This window comes from Heptranchias perlo, chromosome 4 (assembly GCF_035084215.1).
Source record: "Heptranchias perlo isolate sHepPer1 chromosome 4, sHepPer1.hap1, whole genome shotgun sequence".
Classification (NCBI taxonomy): Eukaryota; Metazoa; Chordata; class Chondrichthyes; order Hexanchiformes; family Hexanchidae; genus Heptranchias; species Heptranchias perlo.
This window is the reverse complement of record NC_090328.1, coordinates 92955436-92981554: the sequence shown is the minus strand read 5'-3', so window position 1 is coordinate 92981554 and position 26119 is coordinate 92955436. Positions and strand designations below refer to the sequence as shown.

The 26119-nt window shown below is 45.3% G+C and overlaps 1 protein-coding gene across 2 annotated transcripts in view; it reads left to right on the top strand.

The window, feature by feature from the left end:
* mtap (methylthioadenosine phosphorylase) overlaps window positions 1–26119 on the top strand; it is a 172299-nt gene that overhangs the window by 1779 nt on the left and 144401 nt on the right. Inside the window, exon 1 of one of the 2 annotated variants that reach the window (XM_067983302.1) lies at window positions 12369–12479. The exons of the other annotated variant lie outside the window; for it this stretch is intronic. Coding sequence (XP_067839403.1) covers window positions 12384–12479 — 96 coding nt within the window. The 5' untranslated portion in view covers window positions 12369–12383. Of the gene's footprint in view, window positions 1–12368; window positions 12480–26119 lie in introns of those variants that run through there. 2 annotated transcript variants of the gene reach the window in all.

The window sequence follows — 26119 nt, the reverse complement described above, 5'->3', positions numbered from 1 at the left end:
AAATTACCCCCATTGTTGTTTATATTGTAGCATAGAAATTGAAGGTGGGAGTCAGGTTGTGTTGCTGACATATGGGGCTCGATTTTCGCGTCGGGTTTCCAGCGGGGGGGGGCCCCGAAAATCCCGATATCCGGTCACGTGACCGGATCGCGCCGAAATCCCGCCCACTTCCGGGTACCGTGCTGACGTGCGGGGCTGCGCGCGCAAGCCCCGCTGGTGGGAATCCCGCAGGCAATTAAAGCCAGCGGGGTTCCACTTGAGTGTACTTACCTTGCTTGTTGAGGTCAGTTAATGAGCTGAATCAGCTGTCAAAAGAGGAAGTGTGGGATTTTGGGTTCAAGGCAGTGAGTTTCCCACACTGGGGGAAACAGTCTCTCTCCAACCAGGCGTGTTGCAGCCAGCAGCCTGTGGCAGGTGCCAAGGTGCACTCCATGGGGGAGAGCCCTCACCCACGCAGGAGGCCACCGCGTCACATAGGGCAACCCCTGCCCTCCACCACCCCCCGCCAAGCCAGAGGACAGACCGACACGAAACCGCAGCCCTAGTGCGAGGAACCACCCACCTACCCTGCACAACCCCTCAGACCAACACCTGCCAGATGGGTGGTGCGTGGACACCCTCGGAGGACGAACAGCATGACCAGCCCCAGCAGCCTCGCAGTCCACGCCGTCCGCCGCAGAGACGTGGAGCCCCCCAACACGGTGTTGTTGCACGCCCACCTGCACAGCAGGAGGGAGGGCTACCGCAGGGAGAGACGCATCGCAGAGGGCACTACCCTCGCCGCAGGGTCCACAGATCGAGGCGCAGCACCCCGGACCTCTCCGAGCAGCGGTGCACAGGGAGGCGCAGATTCGCTCGACATGTCGTCGTGGAGATCTGCAGGCTCTTTCATGCCGAGCTGCTCCTGGCTGGCCCCAGCACCAACTGCTTACCTGTCGCTGTCAAAGTCACCACTGCCCTCCACAACTTCTCCTCCGCATCCTTCCAGGGTGCAGCCGGCTACACCGCCGATGTCTCTCAGTCGTCTGCGCGGAAGAGCCCTGCAAATACACCTGCACCTACTCTACAGTAACACGATGGGTGGCATCAGTGGTGGGTCCTCATAGTGATACCCAGGAGCGGGCATTATTGGACACAACGGACAGGATTCGCGGAGACATGGCAGTGGTGGTGTCAATTTAATGTGTGCTGTTTGTTGCTCTGAAATTCAATATGGGTAACACCCAGGACAAACCCTCAGACACCCTTGTGCACCCCCTTCATGCTCACGACACGTTTGCCTTACGCTGCCTACTGCACATATGTGATGCATGCCCTGTGGCTGCAGCACAGGTGGTGGCAGGTTGAGTGAGGCTGGCCGTGAGGGAGATGCACGAGAGGTTGAGTATGGGATGGAGCAATGAGATTGTATGAGGATTGGGTCGCGTGTTAGTGGCAGGATGAGTACTGGCGAGGTGAGTAGGTGGAGGTAAGATGAGGATGGGGTTTGAGTGGGTATGAAGGGTGATGTGACAGAGTAGTGTTGGCGGTGCCGAAGGAGATGTGGGGTGGGGGCAGTGTTGTGGCAGACGGAGTGTAGGGGAAAGACTTCGTGTTCTCACTGTGGCTGACCTACTGCGGTCATTGCAGCGCCTCCTGCACTGTATGCAGGTGGGTGATATGTTGGTGGCGCAGGTGACCCCCTCTGCCACCTCGAGCCAGGCCTTCTTGGTGGCAGAGGCAGGCCGCTTCCTCCCGCCCGCCGGGGGGAAGATCTGTGTCCTCCCCCTCCTCCTCACCCCATCTGATGATACCTGGGGTGAGGCATCATTAAACTAGGAGCAGCCTTCCCCCTGGGCTGCTCCATGCTGCAATTTGTCCCATTGGTTGCAGCATCTGTCAGTGGAGGACTGCCCCTTTAACTAGAGAGCCTCCAGCTGACAGATCGTACTGCGCATGCGCAGCCCGCCCGAGGCGCAGACCAGCGCCGTGGACCCCGGAGGAGCAGGTAATTGATTCCTATTAGTGTGTTGCCTGCTACGATCGCGCGGGCAACCCACTAATTTCACCGAGCGTGTTGACCACGCTCCCGGAGGACCACCCGCTGGGAACCCGCAGGCCTGCTAAATTCGAGCCTATGGAAGATAATCCAGAGCTGCATTTCTAATCATGTGGTGAAATGCCACATTTACATGGCTTAATTAAGTTCCTGCTACCTACAGTAATGGAACTGTCAGCTGATGTGCTGGAGGTAATTTGGAGTTGATGGGATACAGCATCTTGGAAGACATTTCACTGGATAAGGTTGTTTTTCCATTTTTATATTTTAGCAAGAAATTCAGTTTAATTCTAATGGGTGCCTGTAAAACAATGGAGAGGAGGGGCAATGGGAGAAAATTGGGAAGGAACAAAACATTTATCCTGCAGCACAAAATTGCTGTGGTTTAAGATGTTGTTTTCCAACATAGGGTCAGGATGTTTCTTTTTGTTACATGAGCTATTTATTTTTTAAATATATCTTTTTCTCTAAGGGTCTACATGTTTGACCTTTTGTATTTCTAATCTTTCTGCTCCTTATGATTTCACGTTGCAACAGTTCATTTGCAATACTTTATTCCCCCCCCAACCACATTGGCCTGTCCATTGGATGATTGCACCATTTTGTCAAAGTTTAATTATATAAAAGTTTACGTAACTTGAAGGAGCTGTTTGTGTTCTTTTATTGTGTCGCTGGTAGATCATTTATAGAGTCACTTACAGATCATCCGAATGCAGACTCTAATCTCAAATTTGTTGTATTATAATGATAGGCAAGATTAAATGTGCATCAGCTTGCCTATCAGCAAATATACTAAAGCAATATATCACATGATCAGCATGAGGTAAAAATGTTACATATATGGCAATTACTGAAACCATCAGGCTTCACAGATAAGCTGCAGGCCTCATCGAGATATCTGCAAACTTACTTGTGGTGCAGCTAACTGAAGCTTTCTGCTACTTGAGTCTTCAAACAGCTTATGGTATTTGAGACTGACTAGAGATCTGTATTGTTTCTAAACGTAAAAGACGAGGGGCGATTTTAACCCTACCCACCTGACAGAAACCAGGCGGGAAGGCAGTTAAAATCGGCCGGGTGACTTACCCATCGACTTCATGCCTGGATCCCACCATCTTCAGTGATAACCTGCTCTTCTGAGCAGGCGACAAGGGCACTTGTCTGAAGCCAGCAGGGTTTTGTAAATATGCAGACAATGGTCCGACTGCAATTTTAACTCTGGCTTGAGTGGGGAAGCTGTAGTAGCTTTCCCACCAAGTGAACATAGTGGGAAAAGAATCTGGGACGGAAGAGGCCATTTGAGGTAAGTTTTCTTATTTTCCTTGAGGCCATGGTGTGCTGGAACGCTTCTCCAGTCTCCACAAGGAAAGTTTAGGCTTCCCTTGCCCTGGGCTCCCCATCCCCATACCTCCTGTGAAACTCTTCCAAAACTGCCTTCCTGTGACTTACCTTCTTGCCAGTGAGCACCCCCCCCGCCCCCCCACTTGTTGCCGGCCGGTGACCTCCTGCTGCCCGAACATCCAATCCAGCCAGCTGATAGGTGTCATGCAGAAGAGGCCCTGGAGTTAAAATTGCCCGTGCCTCGTGCTGCCAAGGTCAATGAGTGTTTGGCACTCGTCCCATTCCCTATCCGCCAGAATCCTGCTCCAAGTTAAAATTTCTCCTTTGGTCTTCCTTCTAGTAATTTGGCTCTTTAGAACCTAATTTGTAATTTACAGCCTTAGAGATACAGTTTGTGAACAACAGCAACAACATCATGTATAGCGCCTTTAATGTAGTAAAATGGTCCAAGGCACTTCACAGGAGCGATTAGCAAACAAAATTTGACAGAAAGCCATATAAGGAGATATTAGGACAGGTGACCGAAAGCTTGGTCAAAGAGGTAGGTTTTAAAGAGTGTCTTAAAGGAGGAGAGAGAGATGGAGAGGGAATTCCAGAGCTTAGGGCCTAGGCAGACGAAGGCATAGCTGCCACTAGTGGGGCAGCTCATACAATATTCAGTGAGCTTATCCCCAGTATAAGGAGTTATTGTTTACCCTGGACACCCTATCTATCAGATTACTTTCTGCATGAGGTCATATTTTGGTTCTTGGGCCTTACTATGGAAGTGGTCCTTTATACTGAGCAGGAGAACAGGTGTCTCGAGAGTACTTGAATCATCACAGTATTCGTTCTTCGATAGAACATTGACTGTAGCCTTACAGTCTAGCTGAAATCTGACTCATTTGTTGTGAATGAATAGATTAGTATACTATTTGTTGGCGTACTGTTCTTCCACAGATCAAGCTAGAAAATGTAACTTTGTTTAAGTAACCTGAAAATGTAACTTTGTTTAAGTAACCTGTAACTTCATCGACAGTATGTTGCTGCTGTTTTGATTGTGCAACAATTTTTGGACTGAATAGACTTGGTTGAACGATTGACTTTTCTTTGGGTATCAGAAATGTAATATACGTAATCAGGACAGGCTCCCTTCTGAGAATCATAAATGTTATAGGACAGAAGGAGACCATTCGGTCCATCAGGTCTGTGCAGATGCTTTTCTCCCCATGAACCACCTCATCTAATCCCACTCTCCTGCTCATTCTCTGTACCCTTAATGTTATTCTTTTTCAAGCAGCTGTCTGATTCCCTTTTGAAAGAATTTATGGACCCTGCTTCAGCAACAGTTTGTGGCCGAGAATTCCACATTCTAACTACTGTCTGTGTAAAGAAATGTTTCCTAAGCTCCCCTTTAATTCTTTATGTGATTATCTTAAATTTGTGCCCTCTTGTTACTGTCTCACTGACCAGTGGAAACAATCTATCAATTTTTACCTTTATTGTAACCATTCTTAATCTTGAAGACCTTTATCAGCTCCAGTGGGAAAAAAAGCCCTCTTCCTAAGTCTCTTTGTAATTGTAAACTTTCATCCCTGGTAGCATCCTAGTGAATCTATGCAGCTTCTCTTCCATTGCTTTTATACTCTTTTAATAGGGTGCCAAAAACTGTACATTTCTGCACCTCTGGTCTAACAAAGGGGTTTTACACAAGTTCAACGTTAACTATTTTTGCTTTTGTGTTCTTTGTCTGTAATACAAAACAAAAGATTCTGTTTGCCTTTTTATGGCCTTATCTAGTTACAACTGCCACCTTTTAGTGACCTGAGTGTCTGCTCTTCTACTTCATTTAAATTCATAACTTTTATGGTGTATTTCCTTTCCCTTTTCTTCCAAAATGTGTTACTTCACATTTTTCTATATTGAACTGCATCTGCCACCTGGCTGCCCATACTGCCAGGCAACTGCCCTCCTGCACTCTTTTTTTGTAATCCTTGTCACAATTTGCCATGTCTCCCTTATTTGGTATAATCAGCAAATTTCAATATTGTTTCCTCGATTTCTAACTGCAGATCATTTATGTATAAAGTAATTACGAGTGGCCTCAGCAAAGACCCCGTTAGAAAACCACTTAGTCCGTGCAACTTTCTTTTATCTTACTTTTTGTTTTCTGCTCTGTTAACATCTCTATCATTGAGGCCACGTTCCCCTTGATTCCGTACGCTATTTTTGTCTTAAGTCTCTTGCGCACAAATCATGTTCAACTACATAAGAACTCCATGAGTTCAGGCTTATGGATGAAGATTGACCACCTGGGTGAGGAGTGCTGGCAGTCATGGAACATCCTTCAACATGAGCCAGCTCTTGTCAGGAGAGAAGGGAGGAATGTTAATCAGGTTTTCAACAGCCACTCACTAGGTGGCAGCATTGATGCTATAATGTACTGCGAGGGTGCTTGAAACTGTCTATTTGCCTCATTTTGTTTAACTTTTGTTTTCCTGTTTCCTTTTCAGTTCTCTGGTCTTGTGTTTTTCTCCATATTTAATAAGGGGGAATTTTCTTTCTCATTTCTTTTTTGGGATCTAAGAAACCAGGGTTAGAAATGATTGGAAGCAGTGGTGGTGGGGTGAGAATTGGCGGGGGGGACAGGCGTTAAATAATGCAAAGCAAAGCGGCATGGGACATCAATACTCTGTGAGAAACTGGCCTGCTGATTAGAGAGCCAAATATAGTCAAAAAGACAATTGTCTGGTTGGATCTTCCGTATGTAAAAGAGAAGTTATCTGCTGTCAGATTAAGCACGGTGTAACAAGTGAGGAGGAATTGAGTCAGAGGATGGTCTCTGCGAGAAATTCAAGCTATCTGTGTAACTGGAGTGTCAAAACCACTGCATTATTAATTTGTCGTTATGGAGACTTGGGCAGGGGGAATAGGGGAAAAGGAAAAATAAACAATAAATCTTTCTTCAAATTGGTCTCTAGGAGAAAGAAAATCTGTGGAGCTGGCACTCTGAAACAGGTCATCCCAGCTTTGCACAGTCCATGTGAGATGGAGCATTACCAGGGTTCATTGAGAATTCCTGCAAACAAAGATCAATTTAAAATAAAAACATAAGTGCACAGGATACAGGGAAACAGTTTTCACTGGTAGGAGGGTCGGTAACCAGGGGATATAGATTTAAACTTATTTGCAACAGAACCTGAGGGGAAATGAGGAGAGCTTTTTTTACGCTGCGAGTTGTTATGATCTGGAATGCATTGCCTGAAAGGATGGTAGGAGCAGATTCACAAGTAACTTTTAAAAGGGAATTGGATATATACTTGAAGAGGAAAGATTGCAGGGTTATGGGGAAAAGAGCTGGGGATTGCGACTAATTGAATATCCCTTTGAAAGAGCTGGCACAGGCATGATGGGCCGAATGACCTCCTTTTGTGCTGTAAAATTCAATGATTCTATGATATGGATCAACTCTGGAGTGGGGTTCCAGATGTCAAAAATGTTGATGACTAAATGACTTTAACCAGCAGTAGTTCAAAGCAGTTGTAGATTTAGATAAATATTTCTGATGTGTTTTCAATTTTTTGGTGGATTTAATTAAAGGTGGTGGTGTCACAATTTCTACATACTTGGAAAGCCTGTGGATCACCTATAAGCCTAACTCAGAGATAGCACTAATAATAGGTCAAACTCTTAGTGAAACCTTGAAAGGAGAAATTAAAATTAATTTGCTTTGTCGTGTTTGCCCTCATTCTGTCAGATGAGAAGAGGAACAAAAAGAGATGAGGGCATACAGTGCTAGACTCTCGGGAGAAGAACATATGCCACAGAGAGGTCTACAGGGTTACAATGCAGTATGTGGGGCTGTAGGAGGAGTTTGTCAGGGAGGTTGAGGCTATCCAAGAAGACAATTACTGGACTCTGTCAAATGGTAATAGACGACATGAAAATCTCTTCTGTGACTAGAACAACAACTACTTGCTTTTATATAATGTAGAAAATGTTCCCAAGGTGCTTTAACAGAGGGGAAAAAATAAAATAGATGAAAGGAATAAAGAAATAGATGCCAAGCCATGGTGGGAGCATTAGGAGAGGTAATTGAAAGCCTGGTTGAAAAGAAGAGTTTTGAGAAGGTTTTAAAGTGGAAAGACAGAGGAGTTTCGGGACAGAATTCCAGAGAGTAGGACTGACGGAGGCAGCTGAAAGCTCTGCCATCAATGGTGGGGCAAAGAGAAGGAGAGAAGCACAATGAATGGGAGGATTGGCAGGTGGTGGGTAATAAAGAGCAGGAGGAAGTTGCAGAGATGAGGATAGAGTGAGATCATGGAGAGATTTGAAGATGAAGAGAAAGATTTTATATACAAAGTGTTGGGGGACAGGGAGCCGATACAGGGCAGCAAGGGCATGGATGATGGATGAGTAGGATTGAGTATGGTTCAGGATTTGAATAGCTGCATTTTTAACAAGTTTGGGTTTAAGGACAATGGAGGATGGGAGTCCAGCAAGGAGGATATTGAAGAAACAGAGTCTAGAGGCAACACTAGCATGGATAAGGTTTTTGGTGGTAGTGTGGGTGCAATATATCAGGAAAGATAGGGAAGGAAAAAAAGGAGGTATTGATTAAGGAGAATATTGAAGTGCTGGAGCAAGAGGATGTCCTTGAGGGGCCAAGAACAGAATCTGTTTGGTTAAAGCTAAGAAACAATAGAGGTGCCATTACACTACTGGGTGTATTCTATATGCCACCAACTAGTGGGAAAGATATAGAGGAGCAAATTTGCAGGGAAATTATAGAGAACTATAGAGTAGTGATAATGGGGGACTTCAACTATCCTAAAATAAACTGGGATAGTAATAGTGTAAAGGGCATAGAGAGGGAGAAATTTCTGAAGTGTGTTCAGGAGAACTTTCTTGATCAGTGTTTCTGGCCCAGCGGGGAAGGAGGCATTGCTGGATCTAGTTCTGGGGAATGAGGTGGTGCAAGTGTCAATGGGAGGAACATTTAGGGAACAGTGATCATAGTATCATAAGGTTTAGATTAGTTATGGAAAAGGACAAGGAGCAATCTAGAGTAAAAATACTTAATTGGAGGAGGGCCAATTTCACTGGGTTGAGAACAGATCTGGCCTGGGTAAAATAGAATCAAAGATGGCAGGCAAAACTGTAATCGAACAATGGGCGGCCTTTAAAGAGGAGATGGTTCTGGTACAGTCTAGGTACATTCCCATGAGGGGGAAATGTATGGCAACCAAGGCCAGGGCTCCCTGGATGACGAAAGAGATAGAGTAAGATGAAGCAGAAAAAGGGGGCATACGACAGATGTCAGGTTGATAATACAAGTGAGAACCAGGCTGAATATAGAAAGTACAGAGGAGAAGTGAAAAAGGAAATAAGAGGGGCAAAGACAGAGTATGAGAATAGACTGGCAGCTAACATAAAAGGAAATCTATAGGCATATAAATAGTAAACGGGTAGTAAGAGGAGGGGTGGGGATGATTAGGGACCAAAAAGGATGTCTACGCGTGGAGGCAGAGGGGATGGCTGAAGTACTAAATGAGTACTTTGCATCTGTCTTTACCAAGGAAGAAGATGCTGCCAAAGTCACAGTAAAAGAGGAGGTAGTTGAGATACTGGATGGGCTAAAAATTGACAGAGGAGGTACTAGGAAGGCTGGCTGTATTTAAAGTAGATAAGTCATCCGGTATGGATGGGATGCACCCTAGGTTGCTGAGGGAAGTAAGGGTGGAAATTGCAGAGCTGCTGGCCATAATCTTCCAATTCTCCTTAGATATGATGGTGCCAGAGGACTGGAGAATTGCAAATATGTTACATCCTTGTTCAAAAAAGAGTGTAAGGATAAACCTGGCAACTACAAGTCAGTCAGTTTAACCTCGGTGGTGGGGAAGCTTTTAGAAACGATAATTTGGGACAAAATTAACAGTCACTTAGACAAGTGTGGATTAATAAAGTTAATCCAGCATGGATTTGTTAAAGGCAAATCGTGTTTAACTAACTTGATTGAGTTTTTTGATGAGATAACAGAGACGGTTGATGATGGCAATGCAGTTGATGTTGTATATATGGACTTTCACAAGGCGTTTGATAAAGTGCCACATAATAGGCTTGTTAGCAAAATTGACGCCCACAGAATAAAAGGGGCAGTGGCAGCATGGAAATGAAATTGGCTCAGTGACAGGAAACAGAGAGTAGTGGTGAACTGTTGTTTTTCGGACTGGAGGAAGGTATACAATAGTGTTCCCCAGGGGTTAGTACTAGGACCACTGCTTTTTTTAGTATATAGTAATGACTTGGACTTGGGTGTACAGGGCACAATTTCAAAATTTGCAGATGACATAAAACTTGGACGTGTAGTAAACAGTGAGGAGGACAGTGATAGACTTCAAGAGGACATAGACACGCTGGTGGAATGGATGGACTCATGGCAGATAAAATTTAACACAGAGAAGTGCAAAGTTATACATTTTGGCAGGAAGAACGAGGAGAGACGATATAAACTAAAGGGTACAATTCTAAAGGGGGTGCAGGAACAGAGAGATCTGGGAGTATATGTGCACAATTCATTGAAGGTGGCAGGACAGGTTGAGAAAGAGGATAAAAAAGCATAAGGGATCCTGGGCTTTATAAATAGAGGCATAGAGTACAAAAGCAAGGAAATTATGTTGAACTTTTATAAAACACTGGTTCGGCCACAGCTGGAGTATTGTGTCCAATTCTGGGCACCGCACTTTTGGAACGATGTGAGGACCTTAGAGAGGGTGCAGAAAAGGTTTCCCAGAGTGGTTCTAGGGATGAATGACTTCAGTTACGTGGATAGAATGTAGAAGCTGGGGTTGTTCTCCTTAGAGCAGAGAATGTTAAGAGGAGGTTTGATGGAAGTGTTCAAAATCATGAAGGGTTTAGATAAAGTAAATAAAGAGAACTGTTCCAATTGGTGGAGGGTCGAGAACCAGAGGACACAGATTTAAGGTGATTGGCAAAAGAACCAAGGTGACATGAGGAAAAACTTTTTGCGCAACGAGTAGTTATGATGTGGAATACGCTGCCTGAAAGAGTGGTGGAAGCAGATTCAATCGTGGCATTCAAAAAGGAATTGGATAAATACTTGAAGGGAAAAAATTTGCAGCGCTACAGAGGAATGGGACCAACGGGATTGCTCTTAAAAAGAGCTGGCTTGGGCTTGATGGGCCGAATGGCTTCCTTCAGTGCTGTAACCATTCTATGATTCCAATAGGGGTGGAGGCGAGTGGTTGTGGAGATGGATGGGTCAGCTTTGGGTTGCACAGGATTCCAAGATTTTGCACAGTCTGGTTCAGCCTGAGCGAGTGGCTGGGGAGTAGCATTTATAGTGGGCACTACAAATAAGAACATAAGAACATAGGAAATAGGAGCAGGATTAGGCCATATGCCCCTCGAGCCTGCTCCGCCATTCAATCAGATCACGGCTGATCTTCGACCTCAACTCCACTTTTCTGTCCGATCCCCATATCCCTTGATTCCCCTAGAGTCCAAAAACCTATCGATCTCAGCCTTGAATATACTCAATGACTGAGCATCCACAGCCGTCAGGGGTAGAGAATCCCAAAGATTCACACCCTGAGTGAAGAAATTCCTCCTCATTTCAGTCCTAAATGGCTGAACCCTTATTCTGAGACTATGCCCTCTAGTTCTAGACTCTCCAGCCAGGGGAAACAGCCTCTCAGCATCGACCCTGTCAAGCCCTCTCAGAATCTTATACGTTTCAATGAGATCACCTCTCATTCTTCTAAACTCCAGAGAGCATAGGCCCGTTCTACTCAAATGATGGCTTTGACTTCCCAATGCTAAGTTGGTGGAAATTTCAACTCATCCATGACTTGGGGCACGATTTTAAAAGGGCAGTGGGATGGGGTGGTGGTGAATGGGCGTGCGGGTAACCCAAATAATAATAACAACGTTCCCTACGCGAACGCGACTTAATTGGTGGCCATTAATCTTTTTTCCGGGTTTGCTGTCCAAAAGCTGTGCAGTGGGCGGACTGCGCACCCCCATAACCTGCTGCCAGCTGGAGTGTCTGGATTTAAAGGGCTGTTGCTCTAATGGCTTTTGCTGCAGCAAGGAGCAAGGAGACAGAATGGAGCAGCAGAGGGGTAAGTCAGATCCAAGATTCAGTGATGTCTCACTTGAGGTGCTGTTGGTCAGGTGAGGAGGAGGGGGGAGCTATTTTACCCAGCCGACAGGAGGAAGCACCCTGCCTATGCCCCAAGAAGGCCTGGCTCGAGGTGGCAGAGGAGGTCACCAGCAGGAGCAACATCTGCCACACCTGGGTCCAGTGCAGGAAGTGTTTCAATGACCTCAGTAGGTCAGCAAAAGTGAGTACACTTACTGATTCTCTTGCATTCCGTGGTGCACATCACCACCGCTCCTCCCCCCCAGCCCACTGCCTCACATCATTCTGCACTGCCAAGACTACTCCATCACATTGCTCCTCACACCCACTTAAGGCTCCTCCTCAACTTACCTTCACTTCCTGAGCACTTCCTCACCTCCACATTCGTGATCCCACCGCAACCACTCACCCCAGTCCTGATCCAATGTGATGTCTCTGTCTCATGCTCACTCTCTGATGCATCTTTCATGGTCAGCCTCACCCAAAGCAATGCATTCATCGGTTGGCCACTTCACCCTCACTCACACGTCTGTACTTTCTCCCCTTCTAGGAGATGAGAGCATAAAATGCACGGGAGAGGGTGAGGACTGGAGGAGGGCCACAACAAATAGTGATCCTCGCGGAGGAGGAGACCCTGCAGATCAGCCGCACCCTCGAGTGCCTGTCCGTTGGGGACGCTGAGACTGGTATCCCACAAATGTCTGGTGACACAACTTTAACATTCATCACACACAACAGGAATTGATGTTAATAATGATTGGCATGTTGAACACCTCAGTGTGCTCATCACAACATGACACATCTGTGATGATGCTTAATATTGCCTTCTGTTCTTTTCCAGGCCCTTCAACAACCGCAGTGATGGGAGAGGGCGATTCCTCAGAGGAGCTCCCGGCCTCTGAGGACGCACCGTCACATCTTAGTGAGCCATCCATCAGCGCAGATACTCACACCTCGGTGGGTCCTAGTAGTCAGTAAGTTGGATTGGTACCCGGTGAGTCACCACATACAAGTGAGCACCAGCAGACACTGGTGGCAGGGGTAGCCGTAGAGACTCCGTGTCAGTGGACTCACTCCTCTCCGTGCTCCGCTCAGCTGGACACAGATGCTGAACCCCAGGGGCCAACCTTTAAAAGGTGACTGATCGAGGGACTGCAGCACATTTGCGAGGTACTGGAACAGGTGCCATGTACACTCTCCACAATAGCGGAGAGGATGGAGGAGTCCAACTCCTGCATTAGTGGAATGGTGGCACAGGTATTTGCGGGAATATCTGCGATGGATAAAGGCTAGCCTCCATTGAGCTTCACAAATGAGTCCATTCAGGCCTTGACAATGGCTGTTCAGACTCAGGGTGAACAACATTCTGCCGCCTTAAACAGGCAGACCGAAACTTTACATCTGGGCTTCCAAGGCATCACACATGTCCTCCAGGAGTGATGTGGGCCTGGCTCAGGAGAGGGATAATGGTGAAAGGGGACATGGAAGTGCGGTCGCCACTCAAAGCGCTCCCACATCTCACCCGTTGCGCCTTTCTCAACCAGTACCTGCAATGCTGCTTCCTCTCCAGGTGGCCGAGTCTGCCTCTGCACGATTGCAGGTGGAGCAGTCTTTGGCGGGGGCCCTCACGGGCTTCAAAACCGAGAGGGCATAGGCCGAAAGCATCTAAGTAGTCAGGGCATGAACATGAGCAATCTGCCACTACATCTGCTGCAGCCACAGGGGATGCACCATGTAGAAGTGGTAGGAAGAGAAAGGCTAAGGTTTTGTGATCATGAAGGGTATGCACAAGGGTGTTTGACAGACTGTCAGGTTTTTCATTTATATATGTTTTTTGTTAAAGTCAAATTAAATGTTATCATTCTCATCACTACTGCCACGTCTTGCCCTTCCTTGACAGCCATTTGGGATAGCGCGGGTTCATGTGCTTCATGAGAGGCGAGACTTGATGCCACCCAGTGGGTGACTTTACAGTGGGTGTATTTGTGTTGGTGCTGCTCTTTCCAGGTGGTGTGAGGACTGGACTGTTCTCACTTTGCAGATGTCCTTATGAGAAGTGTTCAAATATTAATGACTCCCTGGCCTCACGAGTAGCCAGGTGAGCCGCTGGTCTGCTGATGGGTTCCTCCTCCTCCTCAATGTTCATCGCAGATGTGGATGCTGGATGAGGGCATAGGGCCTCATCAGTTGCACCATGTTGTGCAGGACACAACACACTACTATAATTCAACCCACTCTCAACTCTCAATCCCAGACCGATCCAGGCACTGAAATTGCATCTTCAGCAGTCCTATCGCATGTTCAGTTACAGACCTGGTGGCGATGTGGCTGTCGTTGCATCGACGCTGTTCTTCGCCGATGGGGTTCCTCAGAGACGTCATTGGCCGTGTATGCAGGAGGTATCCCTTGTTCCCAAGGAACCAGCCCTTAAGGCTGTTCGATGCATGGAAGAGGTCCGGGATGTTGGATTCCATTAGAATGAATGAACCATGGCAGCTGCCAGGGAATCTGGTACACACGTGAAGAAATCTTTTGCGGTGGTCACAAACGAAACGCGCATTGATGGAGTGATATCCCTTTCTGTTGATGAACAGTCCTGGCTCATGTGGAGGTGCTCGGATTGCTATATGGGTCCAATCAATTGCACCCTGTACACGTTGGAAGCCAGCCGGAGAGTGGAATCCCACTGCCCTCTCCGTCTGGCTGATGGGGAAGTTGACGTATTGCGAGGCCCTGCAAAATAAACCGTTGGTGACCTGTCTTATGCACTTGTAGGCAGACGACTGAGAGACCCCGGCGATGTCACTGGTGGCACCCTGGAATGATCCGGAGGCAAAATAGTTGAGGGCAGTGGTCACTTTAACTGCGACGGGCAGTGAGATGCCACCAGGCCCAGCCAGGAGCAGCGTGGCATGAAGGAGGCTGCAGGTGTCTGTGACCACCTGGCGACTCACTCTCAGCCTCCGGAGGCACTGCTCCTCAGAGAGGTCCAGGAAGCTCAGCCTCGGTCTGTAGACCCTCTCACGAGGGTAGTGCCTCCTGCGACGTCGATCCCTCTGTTGTTCCCATCTCTGCTCTTGTGCAGGTGCCTGTGGTGCAGCACTGTTGTGGAGCTGCAAGTGCCTGTCGAGGATGGTGATGTTCCTTCTCCTGGGATCTACTGATGAATGCAGCCATTGCGCCCCCCCATCCTGATGGTGTCAGTTTGAGGGGGTCCGAAAAGTTGGTAAATATGTGTAAACAGAATTATTCTGAGCGTGAACCAAGAATTTTCAATCTAAACACCCAGATCTCGCAGCCAAAAGTTTGGCTGGGAGACCTGCCTGCGGCAATTACTCACCTTTTATCCCCATCTGTCAAACAGGGATTTAAATGTCCAAATGGCTGCCGGCTGAAACCCAACGATTTTCCCATGGCGTGTTTCACACAGCATGGGAAACACGTTGAGGTAGCGTCCCAATTTTCTTTGCCCCAACGCACCCGCACTTTTATTTTAAAATTGTGCCCTTGATGTCAGGCAGTGATGGTTAGTGCTGCTGTGCTGGTGACTGACTAAGTTGTGGAGGTGATGGTGGTTCCATTATGGTATCTGGTACCGTGGTGGTGCAGTTATTTGTAGTTTATGAAAAGTGAAATTGCAGTAACTATATCAACTTATGTTTTATCTAATTGTGACATGTGAAGCAGTGTTACACCTTTCATTGGTAAGGAAGGGAAAAATATTTATAGAATCATACAGCAGAGAGGGAGGCCATTGGGCCCATCATGCCTGTGCTGGCTCTCTGAAAGTCCCACTCCTCTGCTCTTTCCCTATAGTTCTTCAGATTTTTCCTTTTTAAGTCGAGATGCAACCCCCTAGTTACTATTGAATCAGCTTCCACCATCCTTTCAGCCAATGCATTCTAGATCATACCAACTCGCTGAGTTTAAAAAAAAATTCTCATTTTCCCCACTGGCTTTTTTGCCAATTATTTTATATCTGTCCTCTGGTTTACTGACGCTCCAGCCAGTGGAAATAGTTTCTCCCTATCTACTCAATCAAAACTCCATATAATCTTGAACACCTTTATTATATCTCCCCATAACCTTCTCTGTTCTAAGGAGAACAATCCCAGCTTCTCTAGTATCTCCACATAACTGAAGTCCCTCATCTCTGGTACCATTCCAATAAATATCCTCTGCACCCTTTCCAAGGCCTTAACATCCTTCCTAGAGTGCGGTGCCCAGAATTAGCACAATACTTTAGCTGAGGTCTAACCAGTGATTTATAAAGATTTAGCATAACTTCCTTGCTTTTGTACTCTGTCTCTATTTATAAAGCCAAGGATCCCATATGCTTTTTAACAGCTTTATCAACTGTCCTGCCACTGTCAAAGATTTGTGTATGTGAGCTCCCAGGTCTCTTTGTTCCTGCACCCCCTTTAAAATTGTACAATTTATTTATGTTGCCTTTCATCATTTTTCCTTCCAAAATGCATCACTTCACTGCATTAAATTTCATCTGCGATGAGTCTGCCCATTTCACTAATCTGTTTATGCAGATGGTCTGCATCGATTTACTAAGGATGCAACATTTTTAAAATGTATGTTACCAAGTATTTTTTTCTAAATATTCTTCCCTTCAGTACCAATGAAAGGTGTAACGCTGGTTCACATGTTACAATCAGCTAAAACATACGTTAATATAGTTACTGCAATTTCACCCATTTTTCTTGATGTGTATTTTGGAGGGAAGAAGGTCGGGAAGAGGTGTATAGGGAAAGGAGGAAAATCTGGTTTTATGAACCCTCAATATGTGTGTGCAGCTCTGTGCTCAGTGATGTCATTGCTAATTAAGTTGCATTGTCAAATGATCATAAATTGGCTGCTTCCAATTGATCAGGGAATTCTTGTGGAAATTGAAAAAAAATCTTTCCTTCAATTTCTGAGGCTTGGATTCAAAATATAGTCAACCAGCTCCCAGGTATACGTTGTGCCATTCTTGAACAGGCCACTAAGGGGTGCACAAGAACGGCCTAGTCTTTTTTTTACTTGTGGGAAAACAATGGCTTCCAGTCAGCATCTTCTTCAAGCCAGTGTGTCAGGAATTGTGTACTTGGGGAAGAGGCAGCCCACTGATGTGTTGTGTTGGTGCTTTCATGAACTATGCCACTGCATTGCAGTTATATTTTGAATACGTTCTTTACTTAGTCGATTGATCTTTCATTCTGTTATATACAATGACCACAGAGCTCAGTTTTTCGTATAATTGATCTCCTTGTCCAGAGGTAGCAGAAAAGCTGCATACCTTTGAGTACGGTGACATGTTGTGGTTCAGTCAGTATGTATAGCTGTCAAAACTGAACATTAAAGGGATCAATGTAGTCTGTCATTCATGCAGGATTGACCTTGACATTGATCTGATTTCGTCACGACTGGCTCCATTTTCTAACGGTTTCAGTGGCGGCCATTTTCTCGATTATTATTTTTAAAAAGGTTGAGGACGAGGCCTTTTCTGACCACACGGTGGCGATAGATATGCAATTACTTTGGAACATGATTTGTTTTTCAATAGGCAAATAGCACGGCTGTTTATTAGTCATAATTATTCCAGGTATTCCGTCGCTGGATTTTATTTTTATGTCTCTTTAACACAACATAACCCTGGCTAAAGAATAAAAAGGGAGACAAACTTTCATTAATATGTATATAAAAGTGTGTGTGCTGCATCTAAACGAAGGTTTACATTTAAACTGAGCTATTCCTTTTCCAAGGATACTATTGTAGATCCATGTTGAGATTCAGAATTGAAGGTGTATCTGTATTACAACCCTGTTGGCACTGCTGATATTCCACCATGGGTTTAGTACAGCATTCGTATCAACTAATATGTCAATGCCAATCGCAAACCAATGGAAGATGTCAGCTTTAGTTACCATCTGGAACATGTATGTCACACATAGAAGGCTGTTCAGGGTGTGATATTTATTTTTCTGTGCTTAGTTCTGAATTATGCTTGTCAAGCATAACATTTGCTGACCGATAGGAAAAGTCAATTATACTTCTCTGTGGAATATAGTTGTTGAGAAAAGAATTCTGCGTTCTGAAAAAGGGTTCAGTATTTGCAGTGTTACAACCATTCATTGCCGGAAGATTGTTTTTAAAGCTCTTACATCTTGATTGAAACATCTGATTGTTACTGTCACCCAACATGATCTGGCATATCTTGCTAATGACTGTGTGTGGTGTCCTGACACAGCTTTGATGATAGTCGTAGCTTTCTTTTGCAGTGGCTGAATGTAGGAATATTATCCTGCTGAGTTTTGTGAAATGAATGGTCAGTGAAGAGAATAGGAAATCTGTGCTTAGCAATTGTTTGGCAAAAGTAGAATAATAGGTCAAATTAAGCCAGGAAAGTAGGGTCAAAAGAAATTAATTTAAATCAGTGATACATATTTTGGAAAAAAAAAATTAGGAATAATTTCTTGGCGCAAAGAGAGATTGTTTTGTATCAATTGTTAGGAGGGGTAGTGGAGTCAAAAACATTAGGACCTTCACAATGAGGCTGTATGGGTGAGTTGGGGTAGTGGGAGGAAAATATGAACAGGAGTAGGTCATTCAGCCCCTCGAGCCTGTTCCGTCATTCAGTGAGATCATGGCTGATCTGTATCCTAACTCCATTTACCCGCCTTGGCTCCATATCCTTAATACCCTCAGCTAGCAAAAATCTTATCGATCTCAGATTTAAAATTATTAACTGAGCTAGCATCTACTGCTTTTTGTGGGAGAGAGTTCCACATTTTTACCACCTTTTGCGTGAAGAAGTGTTTCCTAACTTCTCTCCTGAATGGCCTGGCTTTGATTTTAAAGTTATGTCCCCTTGTCCTAGACTTTCCCCACCAGTTGAAAAAGTTTCTCTGTATCTACGCTATCAGTTCTTTTCAAAATCGTAAAAACCTCAATCAAATCACCCCTTAACCATCTATATTCCAGGGAATACAAGCCTAGTTTATGTAATTTTGTCTCGTAATTTAACCCTTGGAGTCCTGGTAACATTCTGGTGAATCTGTGCTGCACTCCTTCCAAGGCCAATATAACCTTTCTAAGATGCGGTGCCCAGAACTGTACACAGTTTGGAAATGCAGTCTAACCAGGCCTTTGTATAGCTGCAGCAAAACTTCCTCCCCTTTTATATTCTAGTCCTCTATATATAAAGGCTAACATTCCATTAGCCTATTCGATTAATTGATGTATCTGACCATTACGTTTTAGCGATCTGTGTACATGGACCACTAAATCTCTTTGGACCTCCACTGTTCCTAGCTTTTCACCATTTAAAAAATACTCACATCTATCCTTTCTTGGTCCAAAATGGATGACCTCATACTTAGCTGCACTGAAATCCATCTGCTACAGTTTTGCCTACTCACTTAATCTATCAATGTCTCTTTGTAATTTTATGCTGCCATCTACGCTACTTACTATGCCAACAATCTTTGTGTCATCGGCAAACTTGAATATATGGTTCTCTATTGTCTAAGTTATTAATAAATATAGCGAATAGTTGAGGCCCCAGCACAGATCCTTATGGGACACGACTAGTCACTTCCTTCCAATTCGAGTACATACCCATTATCCCTACTCTCTGTCTTCTACCGCCTAACCAATCTCCTACCCAGGTCAATAATTTGCCTTCAATTCCATGAGCTTTAATTTTAGAAAACAGTCTCTTATGTGGAACCTTATCGAATGCCTTCTGGAAGTCCAGAAAACTACATCCATAGACATTCCCATGTCTACTACTTTAGTTCCTCAAAAGATTCAGTTAGATTCGTTAGATATGACCTACCCGTTACAAATCCACGTTGGCTTTGTCTAATCAGCTCAAATTTCTTAAGTGCTCGGTCACACTTTCCTTAACTATAGATTCCAATAACTTCCCCACAACAGATGTTAGACGAACAGGTCTGTAATTTCCTAGTTTCTCTCTCTCACCTTTCTTAAATAATGGAGTTACATCTGTAATTTTCCAATTTAAAGGGACAATTCCTGACTCGAGAGAGCTTTGGAAAATTACGGCTAAAGTATCTGCAATTTCCTCACCTACTTCCTTTAAAACCCTGTGGTGGAAACCATCAGGTCCTGGGGATTTGTCAGTCTTTAATGCCATTATTTTTTCTAAAAAATTTTTCTTGCTTCCATTAACTTTAGTGAGTTCCAGTCCTTGATTCACTCTTGCTTCCCCTGGAATGTCAGGTATATTAACCTCTTCCTCTACTGTGAATACTGACACAAAGTTATTATTCAACAAGTTTGCCAGTTCCTTATTTTCATTTGCAATATTGCCTGCATTTGTTTTTAAAGGGCCCACGTTACCCTTGACTATCCTTTATCTTCTAATACAGTTGTAAAAATTTTTTGTGTTAATCTCAATATCGCTCGCAAGTTTCTTTTTACATTCCCTTTTTGCAGCTCTTACTATCTTTTTTGACTTCTATTGCTGTTCTTTATATCTCTCCCAGTCCCTTAGATCTGCACTATTCTTTGCACTTTTGTATGCTCTTTCCTTTTATGTTATCTCTTACCTCTGTTGTCGACCACAGCTGTATTATTTGGTAAGTAGAGCTCTTGCCCCTTATGGGTATGTCCTGGTCCTGTATTAAGCTAAATTCTTTTTTGAACACCTCCCACTGTTCATCTGTAGTATTACCCAATAACAGTTTTGATCAATTTGCTATTGTCAGTCTCTGTCTCATCCTGTTAAAGTTAGCTGTACCAAAGTCTAGGATCTTAGTAACTATGTTACATTTCTCCTTTTCAAGCCTAACATTGAATTCGATCGTATTATGATTACTGTTCGATAAATTTTCCCATACTTTTCGATTATTAACTAAGTCTGACTCATTACTCATTACTAAGTCTAGTATGGCCTGCCCTCATGTTGATGGTAGAACATATTGCTCCAGAAAACTATCCTGAATACACTCAAGAAATTCACTACCTTTCTGACTCTATATGAAAATTAAAGTCTCCCATTAAAACAACTCTGCTTTTGCTACAAGCCTCTAATCTCTGAATTAATACATTCTGCCACTCCAATGCTGCTATGAGGAGACCTGTAGACAACTCCCATTACAGTTTTAAGGCCTCTCTAAGTCCTCAATTCTAACCATACAGTCTCCGCTATTGCATTCCCTTCCCTATATTCTCTCTTACTAATATTGTAATAGTATCTTTAATCAATAAGGCTACCCCGCCTCCTCTTCCAGTTTCTCTGTCCTTTCTAAAGACCTTATAATCTGGAATATTTAACTCCCAATCATGTCCAGCTTGCAGCCATGTCTCCGTAATGGCCACCATGTCATACCCTCTAAGCTGTATTTGAGCCTCTAATTCACTCAATTTATTTCTTATAGTCCGTGCGTTTTATATAAAACTCTTATTTGGGCAAGAAACCCTAACCTGTCCTTCTGCCCCAATGCTCTCTTTCTCACACCGTTTAACTTAACACATTTCTTATTTGTCACTCCTGCTGTAATTCCCTTCATCTAGAGTATCTATATCACTGTTTGTGACCTGAACTCTGCTCTTATCCCTATTTTTTATCTTTAAACTATCATTTTTACTATTGTTTCTGACTGAGCCCACTGGCCCACCCATTTATTAGTTTAAAGTTCTTTTTACCATCTTATTTATCCTTTCGTCTAGAACCTTGGTGCAGCCCGTCCCAATGGTACAGCTCCCTCCTGACCCAGTACTGGTGCCAGTGTCCCATGAGATGGAACCCATCCTTCCCACACCACTCCTTTAGCTAAGTATTCACCTTCCTGATCTGTTTGTCCCTGTCCCAATTAGCACATGGCTTGGGTAATAATCCTGAGATTACCACACTTGAGGTCCTGCTTTTTAATTTATCTCTTAACTCCTGATACTCCATCAGCAGGACCTCCTCTCTTTTCTTCCCTACGTCACTGGCCCCGACATGGACCACGACAACTGGATCTTCCCCCTCCGTTTCCAAATTCCTTTCCAGCCGCATTGAGATATCCCTTACCCTGGCATCAGGTAGGCAACACACCCTTCGGGACACTCGATCATGGCTGCAGAGGATGCTATCTATCCCCCTAATTATTGAATCCCCTATAACTACGACATTTCTATTCTGTTCCTCCCACCTTTGGACAGCCCTCTGCTCCACAGTGTCCGGGTCAGCAATGTGGCCGTCCTCCCCGCAGTCTTTCTCCTTATCCTCACAGATATCAAGTACATTGTACCTGTCGGATAGGACCAGTGTCCGCAGGACCTCCTCCTCTATCTCCCCTTGGTTCCCCCATCTCCACTGACTGACAGTCAAACTCTCCCCTTCCTGTACCTGTACTTTCCTCTGAGGTGTGACTGTACTCTGGTGAAAACTATCCAGAAATTCTTCCCCCTCCCTTATGTGTCGGAGTGTTTCTAACTTGCCCTCCAGCTCGGTGACTCTGAGCTGGAGTGTCTCAAGGCAGAGATATTTCCTGCAGGTGTAGCAATCCGGGACAGTCTCACTGTCCACAAACTCCAACATATCACAGTCCCGACACATTGCCTGCACTGCCATTTCTAGTTTTTACTTATTTATTTATTTGTAGTAATTTAATTCTAGATAGAATTACTTGAGATCTATATTATATTTAGTAGATGGATTTAGCTTGATTTCAGATTAATTTGTAAATTAATTAGTCTTTTTTTGTTTATTTCTTTATTTAATTATTTAATTCTGATAGATTAGGTATAGTTAAAATTAGATTGTGTAAGTAAATTAGAAACTTTTATTTATCTTAAATTCCTCGGTTTCCGCCTCTCTCGCTTGCGCTGATTTTGACGTCACTTATACAGATTTTTTTCTTGAGTTTTTCCAGGTCTCCGCTTCATACTCTTGGGTCTCCAGTCTCGCTGCTTTGGAGATGAGCTTCAGTAGGCTGAAAGGTCATCTCTTGTCATTGACTTTTTTTTAAAAACAACAACTCAAGAGTTGTAACATGTCCACAGAAAGATTGAGGTACAAGAAGTTTTTTTTTATTCGTTCGTGGGCATCGCTGGCGAGGCCAGCATTTATTGCCCATCCCTAATTGCCCTTGAGAAGGTGGTGGTGAGCCGCCGCCTTGAACCGCTGCAGTCCGTGTGGTGAAGGTTCTCCCACAGTGCTGTTAGGAAGGGAGTTCCAGGATTTTGACCCAGCAACGATGAAGGAACGGCGATATATTTCCAAGTCGGGATGGTGTGACTTGGAGGGGAACGTGCAGGTGGTGGTGTTCCATGTGCCTGCTGCTCTTGTCCTTCTAGGTGTTAGAGGTCGCGGGTTTGGGAGGTGCTGTCGAAGAAGCCTTGGCGAGTTGCTGCAGTGCATCCTGTGGATGGTATACACTGCAGCCACTGTGCGCCGGTGGTGAAGGGAGTGAATGTTTAGGTTGATGGATGGGGTGCCAATCAAGTTGACTGCTTTGTCCTGGATGATGTCGAGCTTCATGAGTGTTGTTGGAGCTGCACTCATCCAGGCAAGTGGAGAGTATTCCATCACACTCCTGACTTGTGCCTTGTAGATGTTGGAAAGGCTTTGGGGAGTCAGGAGGTGAGTCATGCTCCACAGAATACCCAGCCTCTGACCTGCTCTTGTAGCCACTGTATTTATATGGCTGGTCCAGTTAAGTTTCTGGTCAATGGTGATGCCCAGGATGTTGATGGTGGGGGATTCGGCGATGGTAATGCCGTTGAATATCAAGGGATGGTGGTTAGACTCTCTCTTGTTGGAGATGGTCATTGCCTGGCACTTGTCTGGCGCAAATGTTACTTGCCACTTATGAGCCCAAGCCTGGATGTTGTCCAGGTCTTGCTGCATGCAGGCTTGGACTGCTTCATTATTTGAGGGGTTGTGAATGGAACTGAATTCTGTGCAATCATCAGCGAACATCCCCATTTCTGACCATATGATGGAGGGAAGGTCATTGATGAAGCAGCTGAAGTTGGTTGGGCCTCGGATACTGCCCTGAGGAACTCCTGCAGCATTGTCCTGGGGCTGAGATGATTAGCCTCCAACAACCACTACCATCTTCCTTTGTGCTAGGTATGACTCCAGCCACTGGAGGGTTTTCCCCCTAATTCCCATTGACTTCAATTTTACTAGGGCTCCTTGGTGCCACACTCGGTCAAATGTTGCCTTGATGTCAAGGGCAGTCACTCTCACCTCACCTCTGGATTCAGCTCTTTTGTCCATGTTTGGACCAAGGCTGTAATAAGGTCTGGAGCCGAGTGGTCCTGGCGGAATCCAAACTAAGCATCGGAGAGCAGGTTATTGGTGAGTAAGTGCCGCTTGATAGCATTATCAACAACACCTTCCATCACTTTGCTGATGATTTAGAGTGGACTGATGGGGCGGTAATTGGCCCGATTGGATTTGTCCTGCTTTTTGTGGACAGGACATACCTGGGCAATTTTCCACATTGTCGGGTAGATGCCAGTGTTGTAGCTGTACTGGAACATCTTGGCTAGAGGCGCAGCTAGTTCTGGAGTACAAGTCTTCAGCACGACAGCCGGGATCTTGTCGGGGCCCATAGCCTTTGCTGTAACCAGTGCACTCAGCCATTTCTTGATATCACGTGGAGTGAATCGAATTGGCTGAAGACTGGCTTCTGTGATGGTGGGGATATCAGGAGGAGGCCAAGATGGATCATCCACTCGGCACCTCTGGCTGTCGATGGTTGCAAGCGCTTCAGCACTCAAGTGTTGGACTCCGCCATCATTGAGGATGGGGATGTTTACAGAGCTTCCTCCTACCGTTAGTTGTTTAACTGTCCACCACCATTCACAACTGGATGTGGCAGGACTGCAGAGCTTTGATCTGATCCATTGGTTGTGGAATTGCTTAGCTCTGTCTATAGCATGTTGCTTCCACTGTTTAGCATGCATGTAGTCCTGAGTTGTAGCTTCACCAGGTTGACACCTCATTTTTAGGTGCGCCTGGTGCTGCTCCTGGCATTCTCTTCTACACTTCTCATTGAACCAGGGTTGATCCCCTGGCTTGTTGGTAATGGTAGAGTGAGGAATATGCCAGGCCATGAGGTTACAGATTGTGCTGGAATACAAATCTGCTGCTGCTGATGGCCCACAGCGCCTCATGGATGCCCAGTTTTGAGCTGCTAGATCTGTTCTGAATCTATCCCATTTAGCACGGTGGTAGTGCCACACAACACGTTGGATGGTGTCCTCAGTGCAAAGACGGGACTTCGTCTCCATGAGGACTGTGTGGTGGACACTCCTACCAATACTGTCATGGACAGATGCATTTGCGACAGGTAGACTGGTGAGGACGAGGTCAAGTAAGTTTTTCCCTCGTGTTGGTTTGCTCACCACCTGCCGCAGGCCCAGTCTGGCAGCTATGTCCTTCAGGACTCGGCCAGCTCAGTCAGTCGTGGTGCTACCGAGCCACACTTGGTGATGGACATTGAAGTCCCCCATCCAGAGTACATTCTGTGCCCTTGCTATCCTCAGTGCTTCCTCCAAGTGGTGTTCAACATGGAGGAGGACTGATTCATCAGCTGAGGGAGGGCGGTAGGTGGTAATCAGCAGGAGGTTTCCTTGCCCATGTTTGACCTGATGCCATGAGATTTCATGGGGTCCAGAGTCAATGTTGAGGACTCCCAGGGCCACTCCCTCCTGACTGTATATCACTATACCGCCACGTCTTGTCAGTCTGTCCTGCCAGTGGGACAGGACATCCCCAGGGATGGTGATGGAAGACTCTGGGACGTTGACTGAAAGGTATGATTCTATGAGTATGGCTATGTCAGGCTGTTGCTTGACTAGTCTGTGGGACAGCTCTCCCAATTTTGGCACAAGTCTCCAGATATTAGTGAGGAGGACTTTGCAGGGTCGACTGGGCTTGGTTTGCCGTTGTCGTGTCTGATGCCTAGTGGTCCGATGCCGGGTGGTCCTTCTGGTTTTATTCTTCTTATGACTTTTTCTAGTGAGATTTTACAACGGAGTGGCTTGCTAGTCCATTTCAGAGGGCAATTAAGAATCAACCATATTGCTGTGCCAGGGCTTTGCAGGCTACAGTGGAGATGCAGCAGCATACTGTGGGTTGAGAGCTTGTGCATGCATACTCCAGTCATCCTTTTGCTTTGAGTGCGCACCCATTAGTCTTCCTTCCCCCGGCACTCTTCCTCAGTCTGAAGAACTTTTTCCTCATTTGTTCCTATGAGGGATGCACTGAGGAGACAGCATTCACATGGTTGGCTACTTCCTACCTTGCTTGCTGTGCACTGACTATTTTGAAGATTCCCCTCTATCCTAAAAATTGCAACTTTACTCACTGCCGTCTCTTCCAATAAAACCTCCGGGCTCTCCACTGAAGAAGGCAGTTCTAGAAGCTCCTCCAGCCATTCTGTCTTGTTAGCCTGCCAAAAAAAAAGCCTCCTTTTTAGAGTGCATCATCCCTTTAAGGGTGTTACACACCTGATTCCGTGTCCCCTCAGATGATTGAGTTGTCCTTGTCTGTGGGAAAACTAAGCAGGGATAAGGCAATTTATACAAATGACCCAATTCTGTGGAACCTGCTGTGTTTGGGTTGCCAGTTAACTACC